The sequence below is a fragment of the Takifugu rubripes genome, chromosome 10, assembly GCF_901000725.2.
Source record: "Takifugu rubripes chromosome 10, fTakRub1.2, whole genome shotgun sequence".
NCBI classification, from domain to species: Eukaryota; Metazoa; Chordata; class Actinopteri; order Tetraodontiformes; family Tetraodontidae; genus Takifugu; species Takifugu rubripes.
In genome coordinates, this window is record NC_042294.1 from 8,461,168 (window position 1) to 8,482,243 (window position 21,076).

At 43.6% G+C, this 21,076-nt stretch overlaps 1 protein-coding gene across 8 annotated transcripts in view; it reads left to right on the top strand.

The window, feature by feature from the left end:
• pou6f2 (POU class 6 homeobox 2) overlaps window positions 1–21,076 on the top strand; it is a 55,339-nt gene continuing 34,263 nt past the window's right edge. For 4 of the 8 annotated variants that reach the window (XM_029842932.1, XM_029842940.1, XM_029842935.1 and 1 more), the window contains exons 1-5: window positions 39–95; window positions 957–1,061; window positions 5,685–5,862; window positions 16,697–16,794; window positions 20,029–20,248. In XM_029842932.1, coding sequence (XP_029698792.1) covers window positions 1,053–1,061; window positions 5,685–5,862; window positions 16,697–16,794; window positions 20,029–20,248 — 505 coding nt within the window. In that variant the 5' untranslated portion in view covers window positions 39–95; window positions 957–1,052. Of the gene's footprint in view, window positions 96–956; window positions 1,062–2,277; window positions 2,483–5,154; window positions 5,587–5,684; window positions 5,863–16,696; window positions 16,795–20,028; window positions 20,249–21,076 lie in introns of those variants that run through there. The other 4 variants (XM_029842938.1, XM_029842937.1, XM_029842933.1 and 1 more) reach the window with 4 other exon arrangements.

The following is a 21,076-nucleotide window of genomic DNA, read 5'->3' on the forward strand; positions in this document are numbered from 1 at the left end:
CCGCAAGGCATGATGGGTATTGAAGTCCTTGCGGGTGCAAGAAAGGTGCGACGCCACCATGGAACCGAAACCTTTCTTTATTTAAGAAAAAACAGGTTAGACTAGTTTTATTGTGATAATAACATTCAAGCAAAGCTTTCCTCTTACTTTATCAGTTTTTGTACTTGGTTTTAGCCCAATTTACTGAATCATTTGCCCCCAAACACTGTAAGCTAATTGTAGCTTTCATTTATTGTTGTCAGTAATAGGTATTTAAAATGTTTTTTTGGGGTTTTTTTTTAAAAAGCACGAAGATTTACACGTTATCACACCGTCATCAAGTACCAAATATGTATATATATACCTTCCCGCTAACTGCATCAAATATTTGGTGGTATAAAAATATTCATTTTAAAGTCACTTGTTATTTTTAACCGCTTAACAGCCTCAGAGCCAAAGTAGAACATTGTATTTGTCCACAAATGCATTCCTTTTATTCCCCCAACTTTTTTTGCTGTCATGATATTTTGTGATTATCAGAACATGTGTATATATTAGATCCATTGGCCAGAATATCAAGCTTTATAAGATAAGAGCCTTTATTGATCCCAGAATGAGGACATGTCACACAGAACACAGAATTTAAGAGACATTAAAATAAAATAATACAAAAGCTGCAATAGATTGCAATAATAAGAGAAAGAAACAGTATTTATATACACAGCCTCCGCCAGTTAGATGTGCAGTGGTGAGGTGTTATTGCACAGGTAAATATGGATATATATATATTATTTTACAATATTGTTTTCTTAATTTGCAGAAAGTAAAAAGGGGTAACTTTTAAATCCAATACATAAGCCAGTGTACAGTAGAATATGCTTGATAGTCTATAGTTTGCTGCTGGGTAGGATGAGCACATTTGAGGACTAATTCCAGAATATTTAATTTTGAGTGGACTTTGTTTTGTGGCTCTACAGACATTCATGGACTGATTGATTGAATCCCACAGATATCAGCGTCGTCTCTGGGCCCTGCTTCACCCTGCTGACAGCTTCTTGCCAAAGTCCAGATAAATGCCAAAGGTATGATTTGCCTGTTCTCTATTGAGACTGTCGCACACGCCCATCTCACCTCATTCATCCTCTGGAGAATCCTAATGCACTGATACCGAGGGGGAATTTTTTTTTTTTTTTTTTTTTTACAATCTACTTAGCAATGATTTATTGATTGCGGCCTCCAACCTCACAGAGAATTACCGATCCTTTTTGGGAAATCAGATTTTCACACATTTCTTGAGTGTGTATGTGGCACAGGTCTCCAGAGAGGGTGCGAGGGGAGACTGACTTTGAGGAGCAGCAGAGTGTGAATCTCTGCGTTGTCGCTCCTATGCTGCCACTGGTATGAGCGGTGGACAGCCCTATGATTCTCTGCTGCTTCTCTCTCTATAGTGTTGCATTATTTATCGCATGATAAATACAATGTCTGGGTTGGAGTTTGATTTTGTTTTTGTTCCCGCTCAATTCATTCTTCATCCTAAAGTCATAAGCATGCGGAGGTCCATCGAAACATTGTTAAAAAGGCGGAAAAAAAAAATAAAACAACATCCCTTGCCCTCATAGGAGGAGTCAGATTAGTGTGCTGAAAGCTTTGATGCTCCAGAATGTCAGCTCCGCCGATCGATCGGGAAAAAAATAAATAAAAAACCACGCACGCACCTAACCAATCAGAGGCGTCTGTGTGTTGTGGACCTGCTGGGCACTGTGGTTTACAAGCTTCAAAGAGCTCCTTTTAATACACTGCTTTGATAGTCCTCAGCCTTCACTGACCCGCCGACCGGCCACTGGGGAGCATTTTAGCTTTAGTGGAGCAGAGATGGATAACTTCTGATCATATTAATGAGCATTATATATATATATATATAAAACTGGCTGCATTGATTACTGACACAGCGGGGTGGGCTTTCTAATAATGTATACAGATTAAGCAGACAGGCTTAATTGAATGAATATGATGATGCAAATGTGACTTTAACTCATTTGTAATTCAGTTATTGTTATTAGCGCTGCTCAGCATTGACACACGTTACAGCACGTTAGGGAAATGAAAGCACTCAGGATTCATTTAGAAGGGACAGTCTGGTTGATAACCCTAAGGGGGAGACAAATCATCATCTATCATACAACATTACGCACCGAGGTTTCCGGCACGGGGAGCGTCAGAAGACAGCGATCACTCACAATTGGTTTGAAATTTGTCCTTATGGTCAACTGTTGTTTTTTTTTATTGCCATTGGATCAGAGATCAACGCCGCGCTGCTGTGTGAGGATATTGATTATTAATGATGGCCTGAGCGGACCGCGGAGGAAGTGAAAAAAGCTACTACAGAAAAGTCGCCGCTCAACAGCAAAAACCTGCTACAGACCCACGAAAACCTGGCCTGAATCAGCACCACGGAGAGCGTCGCTCCGCTCCACGATGACCATCCCAGACGTTGCCATTATCAGTGTGAACTGAACATTCTAGGATCGCCCTGATAATGTTTTCATTCCGCTTTCTTCAAACCAATTTGAACTATAACTTCATTTACTGGAAAAATGAATCTTTAAGATAAGCGAGCATGCCACCACCCTCCTGAAACGCCTCCATTTGTCCCCTTTGGTTTTTATCTCAGGCATTCCTTTTCACCATTCACTTTTGCAGCAGTTCTCTTTTTGTGGCTGCTTTCTGCATTTTGTAGCTTCAACATAGTCCACACATCAGTCTCATGAATTTCTCTGAAAATAGTGAAATGTATAACTTAATATCTATCCTGAAGGCCAATTTATTATGAGCAAAGAGGCATCAATCTTGCCACTGTTCCTAAGATGATAATAATAACAAAAATTGTGAAATATTGTGACAGAAAGGGTGGAATATTGATTCTTTTTTCTCCTTTCAAAACCCAGAGGAGCCTTAAGTGTTGCAGTGGGGTGTACTGGTGTCTCAGCGCCCCCCACCAACACCTAATGTCCACTCCACACTGGGAATGCATCACTGAGACCACTGGCTATTACCATGGATATCTGATGACACTCAGGACTCTCTGTTAACCACCGATTATTTGGCTGGCGGGGGTGAACCAGAGGCAGAGGGGGAGATCAAGTGCTTTTTCTTGTTCCTGCAACCTGTTTCTGGGCTCTGGCCAGACGGAGTGCACAGAGAGGAAATAAGACAAACCCTCTCCTCCACAGCTGCTCCCTCACACATGCTAGAACTCATACTAACACTTTAACCAGAGGTCTTTAGGATTAAGCTAAATAAATGATGCTAATCGTTCAGTCTTAGAATCGCTAATGTCATTTCTCACGGTCTTTTTCTAAACCGCCCTCTTTTTATTAGGGTTTTTTACAACAAGATTACAGTTATCCCATTATACATGATTGCATTACCCTCCTCGCTTAAATTAATTAGCGCGTCCAATTTGTTGGCATGATTGCAAATGGCAGTTTTGAGATGAAGTAATTAACGGCCGCGAAAGTCGGTGAGGGATTTGTTGCCCTCTTATCCTGGAGCCTCAGAGGGCAGGGGAAGATTAGAGCTCTGATCTCATTCCCAGCACTTGTTTGGAGTCTGTCAGGAAGAGAAATGCCAGCATTAGAGAGGTACGGCCACACTCCTGATATGATGAAATAAGGAGAAAAGGGGAAAGGGAAAAAGATGGAAGGATGGACGGAAGGGATCCTGCCCTTCTCTGAAGTGTCAGTAGCTTGTTTATTCTATTTTTCATTGTAGCTGCTGGGGCAAAGATTCCCATTTTTCCTTTATATCCTCCCCCCTCACCTCGTAACAAAAACCGCTGCTCTCATTTTTTATAGGCTTTGCAAACTCTCATGCCCCAGTGAAAATTACATTGTGAAACGGGAGAAATTTCAGTGCTGCCTGCACTCTCTCCCCTGTCCCTCCGAGCCTTCAAACAGTCAACAGACTGTGAAGAATAAATAATAAAAAACTATTGATTATTTTGATGACTGCAAGATTCAATTAGGTATTAATTTTGCCCTCCAGTGGACCTATCAAGCAGCTCAAAGGAGAGGAGGTGGAAATTGGGGGTTGGGTCCAAATGCAATGAGTGTGGCCAGGCTCAGACAGAGGGGGGAAATGTGTTTACCTCGGCTCCGGGGAGGTGCGCTGATGCGCCGTGTCCCACATTTAAGCACTTCACAAATGAAGCCTTGATGAGTGGTCACATCGTTGGCGGAGATATCGCTATTGACCAGCTCCCTCATATTTTTAACGACAGCTTAAACTATTTGTATTGATTAACATTTTCATAGATTATCATGTGTCATATCAAAGAGGGGCCATTCCTGTGATGAGCGTGTTACAAAGGCCCCTCTGGGCAGGAACTCATCGACCAAACTTAAAATGGGGGTTGAGATGCCCGTGGGTGCGGCGGTAGCAGGAGCCACACACCCGACTTTCTATTTTAGAGTGTGTGTGTGTGTGTGTGTAAAATCACCTGTCTTTGGCTCAGTTATATTTAAGTTGAACTTGATTCATAAATAAGAAAGAGTGCTGTGGTCCTGCTGCCTGAGGTGGGATGAACACTGTCTGAGGAGCTCTCCAGGCAGGGGACACAAGAGGAAAGAGACGTGTGTGTGTGTGTGTGTGTGTGTGTGTTTGGGAGAGGGAGAGAGAAGGGGGAAGGAGGTGGCGTCACCACCAGTGCCTGTCTGAGGAAGCATCCTGGGGCTTGAACCTGTGGTGACCACTCCGATGCACAAAGGTTGATCTGGCTGCTTCTGCTTCAGTAGAAAACACGTATTAGCTGGTCTCTGGGTGATGGCAGCACGTTGTAGCTGCTTTATGCCTGACATCACCATTTGGACGCAGTGAAAATTCATTGCTTATACTTCATTATTCTGGAGTTTTAGCGAAGAGGCTATTGGAAATGTTAACCGCGCAGCTTTAGCTTCTAACGACATCCATTCCAAGCTCCTGAACAAGCTTTTTAAACGGATGTTTTGTTTAATTTTCTTGGGGTTTTTTTCTTTATAAGTTCACCCCCCACAGGCTGCTGTTGCTGCTTATAAGCCAGGCCAAAAATAAGAAAATAATTGGGAGAATATTTTTTGGTCAGAGGCTTCATCTCTTGTTTAAATCACCTCTTAATTTCACGTTGCCTCACTCGCTGCTTGTTGATGTCAGCTTTGCTCTCATTCTGTGTCCTCAGCTATGCGAAAATTGATATAATCACTGGTGTTTGGGTGCCTGTCTTTAGATGTAGAAATATATTTATTTCTTTTATTTATCTGTGTGCAGCCAGTGGACCTCTTTTGTAGGCTGCTGTCAGCTTTGTGTTTGCTGAAGATGAGGCGTATGTCAGGTAGTAATGAGCCCTTGGAGATGGATATATGGCCATTTTTAGGACTGCAGGGTATAATTGTAAAGCCACGCCATCCGTAACATTTCTTTACCAGGCAGCAGCCGGCAGTATCAGCGGGGTAGCACCAGCCTCAGATAAAAGAGAGAGCTGGAGAGGGAGGGAGCAGGGGAGAGAGGGAGAGTGATGAGTGAGCAATAGAAAGCTGGGTAGAGAGAGTGAGTGGAGACAGAGAGAAGTAGCCGGTGAGGGTGCGACGCCGCTGAAGCACATCTAACCAGGGCTGGGTTTTTTTAAAATTCTCTCCTCCCTTTTCCCCACCTGGGCTCTCTGCTCCCTCCAGGATCCAATGATTACAGGGCAGCTAAGCAAGCCGCTGCTCTCCCTGCGCAGCGACATGAGTGCGGCGGAACTCCGGGCGGACGACAAAGCGGCCACCCCAGACAGCGACCTGAACGACGAGCCCCTGCTCCTGTCCTCCGAGACGGCAGACAGAGAGGGCACCCCGAACAAGCTGTACAGTAAGTTGTCTTGTGTTTGTACTTCAGAAGGAGGCTGCAGGTCTGTTTGAGGTAACAGTGAGGTGGAAGCAGAGAGGTACCGGTGCTGGGACAGGAACCAGCAGCAAAATAAGTTTTAGAGTCTCTTTACATGTTGGTCTGTGTTTATCTTTCTGTTCAGGCATCACTCACATCTCATATTTCCTCTTAATTGTGCCTTCAAACTAGCTGAGATTGTAATTTTTAATCTTATTTCATGTGAACACCACTTTTGTGTTTTAAAACAAAGAATCACTGTGTTTTAGCCATTCCGTTTATTTTTTAATTTAGTGTTTAAAGTTTTTAACCACATTTAAAAATGTCTACTTTCACCTAAACAGTGTGATGTGATGGTGTTGTACTCTTTAGTTTGGTTTAATTCTATTTTAATTAATGAATCAATGTAAATACTATAGAATAAATAGATTACTAACATAAATACTGAATTATGTAAATAACAGTGGCTTTAATTAAAACATTTACAAAGGTAAAAATATGGGAATTCAGGAGTGCTACTGAAACACTTTTTAAAAATGTTTTTTCTTTTCTTTTAGTTCCAAATCACCTTCAAAATTCGTTCATTGGGTTTTTGCAGTTATTTATTGTTAATCACACTTGTAGGGTTTTATTTAAATCTGTGTGTGAGAAAATGGGCCTTACAAATCAATAAACAAATAAAATAATTAGCATTTTTCCCCAATGACTGAAACATACAAAGGTCACTTATCCCTCAAGTAGTCCTTTTTATTACAAGGAATCGATCATGAAGGCATTTACAACTAATTTAAACAAAATATTATATTGAGTTGGTAGAGGTTCCACTTTAATATAATATATTTAAATTCAAATGGTCAGTTCTTTATTTTTTATTTGCACAATTTCAGTGTAGACCTTTAGTGGATGGGTTGATTCAGAAAGTTATATTAATCTATATATTGTTAATATTTTCACCCTTTTCTTGCTTTTAGATTTGTGGAATGTAACCATGAAATGTGTGCGTGTGTGTGTGTGTGTGTGTGTGTGTGTGTGTTTCTCTTCTAAATTCATTTTGCTTCAGCTAACAGTGCATGTTAGCTGGGATTTTGGCAGCTAGTAAATTCAGTCTATCGGTACTGGATCTGGATCTCTGTCCCTGTGTGTTTCCATGGAGAGTACAGTCTAATTCTCCTAAACCCAGCCTGCAACATTCCAGAAACTAACCAAAATCGAGCAGAAGGATGAAGAAATATTACCCTCAGTGAGACGTAGGGAGAAGGGGGACGGTGGGGACGTCTGTAAAAGTCTTCTGTCTGTTTAGAAGCACCAAGCATTTTTGTTGGGAGTTACTTCATAAAAAGGCCGTCATGTTTAGGAAGTTAATGTGTGTTTTGCTCCAGCGTCCTGAGAGGAGTCGCTCCAGTGCAGCTTGTGAGGTTTTGGGTGTGGGGGTGGTCTCTGTGCCCCCACCCCCACCCCCTGGTGCCGCTGAAGCCCGGGGTCGTGCCAGCAGCAGGTTTGGTATGGGGACCGCTTCCCAGGGAGGGTGGGGGGGTGGATATGTGGTACAGTTGTGTGTTCTGCTGAAGGAATGAAGGAAAGAGAGAGTTTGAATTTAATAAGTGAGACTCAGCAGCTTTTTATGTGTTTCCTGAAATGCTGGCAGACAGGAGGCAGCAGGGCTGGAAGGGACTGGTCATCCCTTTTCTTCTGGTCAGAATTTGGCTGAGGCCTTAAAGGTAATTTTATTTTGGCTCAATTGCAAGTTTCTCTGTATATCTGAGTAACAGGGAAGCCAATTTTAGTGATTATTTTTATTGTTCGTTCGGATAAAAGGTTTGAAAATTCCCATTTTCATGACTACACGCAAGTGCGTCCATCTTGGAGAGTTATACTTTATTTACCATTTTCACAAAGGCAGAATGTGATTAACCATTGACTTGTTTCAAACGCTTCCCCTTTTTACCTTCAAAAAGAATAAAAATATTAATCTATTATATATCCTTTTATAGTATTGTCATCGTGCACTCAGACACAGTATTATTAGTGCAGCATAAATCATGTGGAGCTTTAATATTCTCCTCTTCAGCTCAAGTGTTACTGGAAGACCCTTGTCAACCCAACAAAAATAATCCTAAACTTTAATACATTTAGAATGATTTAAGCACAGATACACCTGCAGAATATTTATAGCATAAATGACTCAGTCAGAGCAGTTTTTCCTGACACTTTTAGACCCGAAAATAGACAAAAATAAGGCATATTCTGTAAATAATGCAGTAATGAAAGCTTGGTTGGAACAGGATACAATTGTGGATTTTTAAAAAATATATATATCGTCCCTGTATTCTCTCGGTGTCGGTTTAATATTGGTGTTTTTCTCGGATGACACGACCGTCACACTGCATTCCGAGCTACATACCATATCAGATCATTTGCGCCCATTTAGACATCCGTGCTGTCCTATTTACAGAGCGTGCCGGCAACTTTTCTCCCCTACAGAGTTGATGTTTGACTTCTGTGGTGGTTGGGAGACAATGACAGTGGTGGTCATGTTTGTCTACAGTAAATTGTTCACCTTCCACACCCACCACATGCTCACTGCATTGGTGAAAGGGTCGTTCTCCCCCTAAAAGCTCGCCTGTGCAAACGTTCTTCCACTTCAGCTAACAGGGGCTACGAGGCACCACAAACATCCCGCCGCCTTGTATTTATTCCAAGTAGAAGTGGACATTAGGTGGGAAAGCGGTGGTTAGCAGGGCAAGCAATTTTTTCAAAGGACGAGATGGTGTTGGGTGCGTACAGTTTCTGTCTTCTCTTCACAAGCAAATCTCCCCCTTTCAGACATCAACAGACAAGATAATAAGACACTCAGAGCACAATTCCGTATTATATTCAGCAACCAAAGGCTCATCTCTTGTCAGTTTGCATTTACTCTCTCAAGGATGTGACGCTTCTATCATCATGCTGTCAAAAAGAGCCAGTCTAGAACGACAGGAGTACTCATTTTATACACTTACTGTCTACACCAAATGGTCTGCACTTACACTCTGCCAACATGGGGGAACATTTTCACAAAGGTCACCTCGAGACCCCCCCTCCTCCCTAAAATGAATCTTTCATTGATTTCTGGTATTGGAGGTCATTCAGAACAAAAAGTCAATGTCCAAATGCTACGTTTTCTCTGACGCGACCTGTTTGTTTGTTTGTTTCTGTCTTCAATTTTAAAGCTTCGATTCATTTAAATGTAAAATGCTTACATTATTGTGAATTATTTTTGCCCCGCTAGTACGCTTGATTTTTAAAAAATCCTTATTATTGATATTGTTCGATATAGGGCAAATTTGCGCCTATTTCTCCTCGCACTCGTGTTGACACAGAGACGTGCACACGTTCACACCGCTGCAGGCCCGAGCTCTTATTATTTTTGTGTAATCAGCTTAGCGAGCAGGATGCATGCTGGGATAGGCTGCTTACTGATGCAAAGAGGCCCCTAATGTTGCGCGGCGAGGTTAAGTAATAAAGCGGTGCAGACGCAGCGCTGAATGGGCCACCTTAAGTAAATAAGAGTGGATAAAGAAGAGCGAGACTTTCCCCAGGAGGTGGATCTCGTTATGCGGATTTCGAGTGTCCCTACAAACTTGAAAACGAGCTTAATGCAAGCCTGTAAAGCAGGTGTAATACGCTCGCTAATGTGCCCGCAGCCCCCGCGGCTACAGCGGCACAGCCACTGTGTGGCACGGAGGACAGAGACGACGAGCACGAGGAGGATTTCTTGTTTTCCATCAGCAAAGGTCATCAGCCCTCACAGATTCCTGGTTGTGTAGAAAATGACTTCCAGCACACCGTAGAACTTAGACACATAATTTAGTTGTTCGTACATTAAGAAGCCCCGCGACTCCTGGGTGTTTTCAAGGAAAGCGCATTACAACTTCCATAATTGGATCGTGGTGGGAAAAAAAGATTGAATTTCAGTGCGCCTTTATTTCAGTTATTCGCTTTCTTTAAGTTCGGAACTCCCATATAAGATGCTTGCATGTTGCGCGGCGCACGCTCCATAAGCAATATCAATAAGCCTTTCATGTAGAGCTAACAAAGAGGCATCGCATCTCCTCGCACGGACACGGTCGGCGTTGTTGAGATGTAATTGAAGCTGCAAGGGTCACATTTTCGGAATAGAAATTACAGTCTTGTCTTTGACTTGTGTGGCGTGAACCAGAGATGCATCCCACAGCCCTCGTGTCCTTCACAAGCCTTTATTATTTATAACACTCGCTCTTTGAGCAATGACCAGTACTAATGCATAACCTTCTGTCCTTCTGGCTGATTCGCTTCCTTTGAAACCAAAGATTGAGGCAGGAGAAGTGGGTGTACGGTGGATGAAGCAGGGGTGTGGGCAAGTAGAGGGTGGATGCGGGCGGGGGGCAGTGCAGGGCAGTAGAGATCCAGGCTATCGAGAAGTTATTATGTTTCTTCCTTTATATCTGAGGATGCGGAATAACACTGCGATGATACTTTCCTCCAGAACAGAGTTATGTGCTTCAAAGCAATACTATTTCCTGATGTCCGTCCTTTCCCTATTTGTCTGCTCTGCTAGAATAATGTTCTCAGGGTGGGGTGAGGGTCCTTCAGCTACATGGGTATTTACTTGTTTTCACCTTAACCCACTCAGTACTGTAAATACCACAGGAATAGGGGGACTCGCTGCAGAACCAAAAGACAAGACCGCTCCAATAAACTTATTTCTGGGTAAACTCTTTACTGGTTGAGCGCCAGTGAAGATGTACAGTTTCCTTGTGCAGCTTGTACCCCGCCGATGTTATCCCAGTGATTGAGTCTGTGCTGCAGTGGCTGGTGTGAGCCATTGTTGTTATACCTCCATGACAGAAGGAGCGGGTGGAGTGGAGGGGGACTCTGAGGGGGCAAGCAAGGGGTGGAAAGTGGGACATAGGCAGCATTAGTGCCGGATAGCCTGAGGGGACCCGGCTGATGTGTCATGCATGACATGTGGGTGTCTCGCCCTCCACCCATACACACACACACACACACACACACACACACACACCCACTGGCTACTTGTAAATGTCCTGCACTTGACCAGACACAAAGTAGGATATACGAACATTCCCCTAAGATCACATGAATAAAGACAGATGATGCATTTTATTGATATTACCCCTTAGACTTTACTGACGTGTCTGCCACATTTTTGATTCAACTATGTAGCAGAATTCTATTTGGTCGTTTTGGACAATCACTGAGGAAAAGGATGGAATTATTAATTCCCCTAAAGAAAATTGCAAAGAAATTGCAGAAGATACTCCTCTTGCTTTGATCAGATTTATTTATTTACTTATTGCTCCTTGATGACTAAGTTCCATGCCCAGAATCTAAAATAGCCCTGAATGTGTTTGACTCTTTGTAACCCCAGCACATGATGTTTACATTCAAAACGCCTCAAATAATCAATATTGAACTGAAGTTTTTTTGCAAACGTGGTGAATAGGCGCTTTGTTTCCAAAGCGCTTGTTCCGTGCATTGTTGCAGGAAAGCAGGCCAGAGAATCCTATTTACCTCAAATAGCATTTAAGTAATTCAGGAGGAGGAGCAATGGCGAAGAAGGCATCTCCTAAAAGGCTTATAGCACTCTACAGCTACTCTTCATCGCATCATCCCCGCTGCTCTGATGGCCATAAAAGGATGAAGAATCATTTGGATTGTTACTTGCCTCTTCCAACCCTTAGCTAATCATTTTGACATTGCTTTGGGAATGAGGAGAGAGCATCACAGCAGATGTGTTGGTGGGCAAAGTGTCTCAAGTCCGGTGAGGATAAAACACCCACCCCCCACCCCTTCTCCATCCTGTTCTCCTCATCACGACCTTTGCAGTGGGCATTGCCTCTTCTCAGCACCTTGCTTCCCCCTGGTCCCCCCCATACTTGTGCTGCTCCCAGCTCCACTCCAGCATCATGGAAGAGACAGGTAAGAGCCCGAGCGGAGTGCTCTCATCTCAGAGAGCCTTTCGCTAAAGTCTTGAATCCACGAGTACTGGGGGCCCTCTGCACTCTTTGCTTCCGGCATCGTTTGCGTACAGATCCCCCGCTCATTCAGCAGGAACTGGTTTACATCTCTGAACTCAAATATCATCTCCCTTTACGGTGAAACCGTCAGGCTTGTTGATATCTATGTCAGCGCTGCTTCTTCCTCTATCCTGAGTTATTTTGTCTGCTTATGGCCCAACAGTTGCCTCAGGAAAACCCTGGGGTGCAGAGTCTGTTTCTGCCCCCCCCCCCCCCACACACACACACACACACACTACACAGCCCACCATCCAGTGTAATTCTTTAACTGCATAATTCCACCTTGCGCCAGGGTAATGAATGAGTCTCCTCTCCTCCGCCGTGAGGGCTATGCCCTTGTGTGATGAGGAACCAGGCTTTAATGTTGTGGGCCGGAGAGAGTGCTGTGGCCTCTTCTCCCTCTTGACCCGCGCTGGGCTCTTAATTAAGGAAATGACAGTCCTCTTAGCAGCAGCAGCAGTCGTCTTAATGTAAGTAATAGTGTTAGAAGCAGATACTCAAAAGTCAGGCTCTGGTGATTTTCCATCCTCAGAAACACTATCGAACTGCAGCCGCTTGTGCGCCCCGGCTTCTAAACGGAGCATTACTTCCCTCACCCAGAGGGAGCCATCTGACTAAGAGCACCTGGAGTTATTGGCAGTAGATTATTCCTCCTTATTGTTAAGGGCTTTTGTGGGAGTAATGAAACACTGGCTAAGTCACTGATAATTTTTACCTCTCTTCAAAGTCATCTTAAGCGTTCTGCGAGGAATTGTCATGGTTTAATTCTAATTGAACTTATTGGCTCTTCTATAAAAACAACCTATTCCAGTTGTCTGTGGATTTTAAAAGGATGAATGTCACTCCTTTTCTCCTTTTCTTTTCATCTCTCTTTGCTGTGCCACATCAACGTTAACGGCATTAACGAAATCAATTTTTTAAAATGGCCCCGGAATGGCTGGATGAGTATTGATGGAGTTAAACCTTGTGTGTGATGTGGCTTATTTTATTTTTTTATTATCTTTTTATTTTTTGCCTTGAATGCCCACAGACCACTGTCTGCCAAACTATGTGTTGACATCTTAAAGCCAATTTGCTGGTCAAATTTAAATCATAACAGTAAATAGGTTGTAATAAGCAGCTGTTTTAAATGTGCTCGCATGTGAAAATGCTTTTCATGTATTGGATTTTAGTGGCAACATGATTGACAACATCTTAATAGCAAACACACACTCAGCCAGGCATTTTCAAAAGGACCATTATAAAAATGGGGGGTTGGCTGTTCATCCTGAATAGGCTGAATCGTTACCAGGCGACTCTTGTACATCTGACAACTTACATAATGCATTTCCACTAAAATAGCTTAAGTGTTAAAGCTTCTTTTATGGGCAGAAATTGATTCATAAATGCACTGAGGCGAACGCTAACACGAACACAAAGCTTTGCTTTTATTCAAGCTGTCAATGTATGAAGCAGTTGCATTAGACAAGGTGGCATGCTGATTGCTTCATGAAATCCAGGCTAATTGTTGTTGCATAGTCCTTGGGGCACCCTGCATTGAGACGTGCCAAATAAAGTCAAATCAACAGCAATATCCCACCACTTCCCCCCTCCCCGACAGACCGATACGCACACATGTGGCAGAGGGAGACCCTGAAATTCGCTCTCCAGTGGCCACTTTGGTGATCAATGGAAGAGGATTTATACAGCGTTGGATATTGGCAATATTTTCCCGACACATTCAAAAGTGTTTTCAGTGACGCATCATTATGCAATTAATAGCATGAGCTTGAGTTCCCATCTACTGAGATTATTAGAATTATTTTTCTGTGTATGTTTCAGGGGTAAAGAGTCATTTATGTCAGGGGAAGACAAAGCGTCAAGGTCTCGCATGAGTTTGAAGAGACGCCGAACGCGTGTCACCTTTTTCTTTCATCCATTTTTAATCTTCTAAGGGGGAAAAAAAGAGAGTTTTCCTTTTTTGTCATGAAGCATTAATTTCTGCTGGAAATTTGATTTTAAGACCTATTCACTCTGGGAAAAACACTCTTCTTTTTTAAAAAAAGAAGAAAAGAAAAGCAGTACTTGTGCAAATATTTTAGTAATAACAAAGAACTGGAGATTGGCTCCCTGGATATTTCTCCTGTCAGCTGTTTAATTGAGTTAAAGAAATTACACAAATTCCTTTGGGGAAAGGCGCGCATGTGTATTTATTTATTATTGATTTTTTCCGCCGCTATAAATGCGTTAACCTTAGAGATATTTGCAAGGGGATAGGACTCTCTAAGATATTGTGAAATGATGCAATGAAAGAATCATTATTCAGAACGCCAGGCCTGTTTATCAGATTATTCACGACCAGTATTAACTACAGCTGTGAACCGCAGCGTCTGGATCCATACTTATAAAGTCTCATTCTTCCATCGGGGCTGAATATCTTAATTTAGCTAATTGGCTTTGTTATGATCACAATTAAATAATTCACTGGCGTAAAGGTCGTTGGCTGCACCGCTGTGCCTTTTATTGTGGCGCTGCATTTAGTGAATTGCCTCTGGGAAAGGTTGGCATGGTGGGAAAGTTTAAGTTGCCGTAAATGAAAATGTGTTTCGAGTCAGTAGAAAATAAATTACTTTAATAACACCCAAAGTCTGAAGTGGCTGCTTAGGAACAATAGCTCAAATTAAACAAAGTAAGAGCTGCATGGCCTCAGAACACCTACTTTGGGGTTTAAATGTGAAATCCTGCAGCAGATGTTGGGTGTATTATCTTTATCTTTAAATCAGACACAATACTCCTTTCCCCAGCTTCAGATTGATCCTAATTCAAGATACCGAGCGCTCGGGGCGGGGCAGCACACAATGCGATCCATAATGGGTGAAATAATTGCTGAAAAGAGACTGGCTTGTCAAAATATCCACAGCGTTGCGAGGTTGATAGGCGAGAGGATGGGGACCGTCATCGAGGAGCACGGCCAGCCAGCCATCCGGAGGTATAAACCAGCCAGAAAAGCAGGCTTCCCCTTGGGCTTTCGCATCAGCCATCAAATGCTGGAGGTTTCATAGGTCATGCCATTCACCAATTATTTGGATTTTATGTAAAGATGAAATGATTTCAGTTGGCGTAGCGGAATTTAATATATAACGCACAAATAAACTTGACAGGCAATGAGATCCTGCTGGCGAGACAGTTCAGTTGTATTTTTTTTGTCTGAAATTTCAAAAAAGGACTAGAAAACCTGTATGGCCTGTATGTTAAACAAGCCTATTCATCATTTAAGAGCGTGGACGTCCCGGCACAGCAAAATTCTTTGTTTAAATCCTGTATTATTGTATTAATGGGATTTATAATGCTGATAAAATCTTGATGTCATGAGATTTCGCACAGACGTTGACCTAACTTTCTACATTTCTGGGATTAATTATTCAAGTATAGTAATCAAAGCTAAACTTCCACAGTTTGTTTTATACACTGTGATCAAACAGCCATATGTTTTTAAACTCTAAAATAAGAGTTATGAGCCAGCCAAGCTTGTGAGCTTGCTATTTTAAAGTCTGGTGAACAGAATAACCAACGTGATCCAAAATGTAGCACCTCGTCAGATTGCTGTTGTCCTCATGCATTTACCAGGGAGAAACAAACTATTCTCTGCAGATGAAACCTCATCTGCGCAGTTTGGGTCTAATATCCTTCACTGATGGAGAAACAGGTGCGTTCAGACGTGGGAAAACCTCATATATTTGCTAAATTGTTTTAACCTTGTACTTGTACCGAAGGCTGCAGAGGAGCTGCGGCGCTCTCCAGGGTGCTGATCCTGCTGCTGTCTCGATAAAATAACAGGGAGACACTTCATCATCGGCTCCAGACCAGGTCTTTGTTGGTCGATGGCACAATTGCTCTCCAGTTCCACAGGACAGCAGTTCTCCAGCAAATTAGCACAGGAGCTTGATGGCGAATGGCACCGCTTTCTGCCACTTTCCTCACGCGGTGTTATTAAACTGGCTTTAACATTTGTCTTATATTGCTTCAGAACAATATTCCCAACCACTGATTTGTTCCTGAGAGTTGTTTGTTCCTGCTTTTCAAGGCATTAAACAAACAACAGTAACAGCCATTTTCACTTAAGGCACATACATGAGATCTTATTATTCTGACAGCTCTTTCAGCGAGATCTAGTGGTCTTCGCATGAATGTGTCGTGTGATCTTTATATCATTCGGTCGCAGGGTGAGGGTCACCGCACCCTTTCAGACCTTTTACAGCAGCCCACACTTGGCACACCGCTGATACTCTTTCCGAGATAGGAATGGCTAAGTTATCCAATTGTCGGTGTCCTTTACGTTCCCCGCAGCCATCAGAGAGCTCATTATCATGTCCCTGTCTGCTCTGCTCTTCTCTGCCCTCATAGCAAACAGGTCTAATTGTGTCTCATAGCTGCAGGCTCCGTGTGCAGGGGGGCGGGGGGGGTTAGATGAGTGATACTCAGTGATGTAAATGGCTGAATAATATGGCCTTCGCGGTTGTGGTGGAGCTCTGTCTCTCAGCAGTAATCTAGGCCATCAGGGACCTGCCAGTATGAATCAACCCCCATCAATGAGGCTCTTTGCTGGGTGGTAATTTATTCAGCGTTACAGCAGTTATTGATAAAGCACTTAAATACAAATTCCCCTTCGTTCCAATCTGCCCTTCTCCGCACTTTGCAACCCTCCGGAATGTGTGTTTACCCACGTGCGTCGAACGTGTCGATTTGTCCTCACTTCATTCTCCTGTCTGTTGCCCTCCCAGGAGGTCGTGATGGTTCGGTCCAGTCCGATGCCAGCAGCAGCCCCTCCGAGCAGAGTCAACTGGGCCAGTCCCACCCAGGTTACCCAATAGGCCCACAGGTGAGTGAGTGCAGAGGAGGAGTTCAAAACCCTCGACAACACAACACTCAATGTTTTAGCTTCCAGATGACTAATAGACTCTGTTTAAACGGCATTTATTGAGTGGATACGGAATGTTTTTACCCAGGAAAACCTGGATTTGGCCATCTCACACCCTGCTCAGATATAATAGACTCGTGACTCTAATGAGCTGACAGTACAGGCCTTGTCAAAACAAGCGTGAGAGCAGAGACCCCACGCCCGCAGCCCTGTTAATTGCTCAATCAGGAACCGTCCTATCTGCTTGGATTTATTGGCCCGGTGGCTCGGCTACGTTTAATGAACATCTATCTCATTAGCGCTGCTGAACGTCACAGCTCATCACACACAAGCGCAGAGCGCCAGGTTTCCGCCGCTCGCTTTAATAAGGCCAGCACGCCACATTACTCGGTGACAATTTATCCTCATCAGGTTAAACAAAAGAGGAAACATGAGAGCGGGAGAGCCATTTGGGTTCTTGCTGTCTGTAGGGTGAGAAAGGGCGACAGAGTCCATCTTCTGCCAGTCATGATAAAATATGAGACATTGAAATTAATTAATGAAGAGAGGATCTCTGATTACAAGCACCCTCTCTCGTAAAAGATGCACAGAAAAAGGCACAAAAGGGAGAGCGTCTCAGCAGTTACTCTGAACCTCAGCAGGCGGCTCCCAAACAGTCACCATCTAATATATTAATGCTGTCAGTACAGTCTCTGTGAAGCTAACACTTTTCAGAAACAAAGGCGCCCCACATGCCATACCCAATTCTCTTGTTCCAGGATCAATATGTTTTGATAGATTCTCGCTCCTGAGCCGGATATTGTTCGAACAACCATTATCCAATGATAGTTTACCCAACATGAATCCACCTTCCTTCTGTTTCCCGCTCGCAGTTAGGATGACAAAAGTCTGCTATCTAGGTGATTATAGGCAATTTCTCAGTGCCAGAGCTGCCAAGCAGATAGAAAGGCCTATTCTCCCCTGATGGGGAGAGAGCCTGGGCACCACATCCTTTCCTGAGTTGAGTTTGCTTCCCCAACACACACCTAGCTTGTCTTTCTGTGTGGCTCCTGCGAGACCGCTCCTCAACACACAGCTGTCAGGCCTGCCAAGTGCTGTACAGCACATTTTCCAGCAGCACCTGTGGAAAGGACGAGTAAGGGTACCGTACCTGGAAAAGGCAGAAGGTGAACTGCTGGTACATCCAGATGAGTGATGTGTTCAATGCTCACAATCTGTGTAGCGGAAGGACAAATAATTATGCTAAATTCTTTCTTATGCCTGGTTTTCATGCAGCATCTCTTAAGATAAAGATCTTAAAGACTGAGTTTTACTCTTCAAAAAAACATCAACTCAAATGTCTTTTCTTTGGAGCTGCATGTGTGTCAAACAGCTACTTGTTTCCCCAAAGCTGCCTGTAATGATAAATAAATCAAGCCTACATCTGATAATTTGCAGAATTGCCTTTTAATGTTATTCTCTTCTATGTGGAGCCGTCTCCGATGTCAGTTCTGGCAATCTCATTTTGTTTGACGCCAAGATGATGTTCAAAGTGTGCCTTTGATTAGGCGCCGCTTCACTTCCAGATTACACTGAGTTTAAAATGCCAGATTAAACGTATGTCACTTGCACAAGTAAAAATGGGTTGCCTTTGTTATCGTCCTTTGAGGGGGCTCTTTGAGCTGCCATTAGGAATTCATTTTTTAAAGTTAATGGCAAATGTCATTTACAATGCTCTCAGAAGCGTCAGCCATTGTCATTTGTTATGCACTGTTGTTGCGTATCAAAGCAAAAGTGTTGAGACAGAAGATTCTTATTCTTTGTGATTACTTGTGCCAGCAACCGTCACCTCTCTGTGCCGCTTTGTTCTTTGTGCAGCTTAGAAACCCAAACAGGTATTCATTTGCCCCTCACTGTAAATATCCCTCATTGCTTTGTGGCTTTAAACCCACAGGACCCTCGTGCTATTTCACGTGGACGTCGGGGCGGGCGCGGGCATTCTGCGCCTTCATTATTATCGCGGTGACACGCCTGTCAGCCAGCAGCACTTGGTTAGGGAGCATGTTCGGATCTCCGCACCAGTCCACCCTTTCTGGATCCTGCTCAAGCTGTACACACACACACACACACACACACACACACACACATGCAAAACAGAAGCAGATAGCTGACAATTGGAGTTAAGGGCCAGGCGACGTAAGGCACAAAAGAAGTGTCAACGTGACGCAGCCGAGCTCACCTAGCAACGGTTAAAAGGCTCCTTTGGTTGGGATGCAACAAAAGCTGAAAATCCTAAAGAGCTCAGCTGGATCTTTAAACAGCATTTTTCCTGACTTTCCAGCCTCCTCAGTAAATCTATTTTGACGCACTCAAACGCTGGCAGAATTTACTTTTTCTCCTTCTTTTCTTTAGAATAAATTAAATTTCAGATGCCATTCACTCTTTACCCAGAGGTTCCAGCCACTGTGTGAAGCGGCTCACTTGTGGCTCAAATCTCTTGTTGAAAAACGTGTATTTCCAAAGCCACTTCATCAGAAAATACATTTGAGGAGATCTCCTGCAGTGTAAAATATCTCAGAGCGATCCTTTTGATAACGTATCTCTTCCTCAACATGTTTGACAGAACAGCTTCCACTTTAAATAAGGTGGATGAATACATGAAGACCTAAGAGTGATGTATTATAGCCCTCATCAAAGGAGTGAAGTGCCGCTCCTTTAAAAAAGACGAAGTGTTGTGTATTTCAGGCACAATTCTGTGGCGCCGGGATTTGTTCAATGGGATGAAACATAAATCACTGCGCATCTCTGTGAGAGAAAGATTCTCGGCTCTTCCACAAAGATTAGATTTGATCTCCGTCGGCACCGACGGTGGTGTGTTTTGACTGTCAGTCTGTGACACAGTGAGGCTCAGAATTCATCGGCAAAACAACTGAAAGTGTTGATTAGCGATACAGTCGCTTCAGTGGCGTCTTCTGTGCTGCAGCCTTTGCATATTCTCTTCATCAGACTCTGAACTTCGCAGCAGCCTTGGCGATACTGTGTATAATGTATTTTTGTTGGCATCACTCCTAAATTATTTATTCAAGAAATCATCCAAAAGCCGAGCGGGCTGATTGGGGGATGATATTTTGACGGCGTGGTCCACATTAAAGGCTTCCAGTCTGCAGCGGCATGTCTAGTGTTGATATTTGTTGTGTGTTTTTGTGTGTCTTACAGTCTCTCCTCGTAGCCCAGCAGCTAGCTAACGCAGTAGGCGGCGTGATGTCCGGAGCGGCTCCGGGCATGAGCCAGCCCATCCTCATCCCCTTCAATGCAGGCGGACACCTGGGAGGGCAGCAGGGACTCGTCCTCTCCCTGCCCACAGCCAACATCCAGAGCCTGGTGGCTGCCGCTGCTGCAGGCGGCATCATGACGTTGCCCCTCCAGAACCTGCAAGGTAAGAAGGAGGCAACGGCCGACGCAGTGCGACCCATCCGGCGGAAATGAGCCGGGTGGTGGGCGTAAACACAACACAACCGGCCGCATATTATGACTAATGCAAATCCATACGACAAATATCGATCCTGATCATTTATTTACGATCATTTATGACGCAAACACTTTCTGCTTCCCCTGTAACACAAAAGCTTTGCAAAGCCTTGAACAGTTAAGAATCCTTCAGGGGTTCATGTCCCAAAAAGCTGTTATCCTCAACTAGAACAACCATATTAATTACAGGTCAGCGTTTTGCAGTGCAGCGCAAAAGCACTTTATGCCTCTTTCCTGTGTATAACAGTGCACTTTTTTATCTCTTTTCCACCTCATCTGTCCATCCACATGGTTGTACTTACCCCTTGCCTTTTAAACTTTAATGCCCAAGTGTTCTCTTTTGATCATAGTTGTAAATGGTTTTCATTTTAATGTTTAAAACATTGTCTCTTTTATACCATTAGACTGAGGGGCGGATGGGGATACCATCAGTCATGAATCTTGGATGAGACGCACTAATGTAAAAAGATGCTAGGCTACATGTAAAGCAGTGTGTTTTTTAGGGTGGAGATTACAATAATGCCAGTGCAGCACAAAGTGCAGCCAAGCTCCCTTCATGTGTGGAAATGGACAGACAGATGCCCTGAGTGAGGAAATGTGGAGATAGAAGCCTAATGGACACAAACATGCATAAATAACAGCATCCATCGCTGTGGGCAGAGCTTTTAATAAACTCGCGTCTGTCCGGTGAGGCCTTCAATGTGTCCATCAGTAGTGGACGATAATGGGCCCAGCA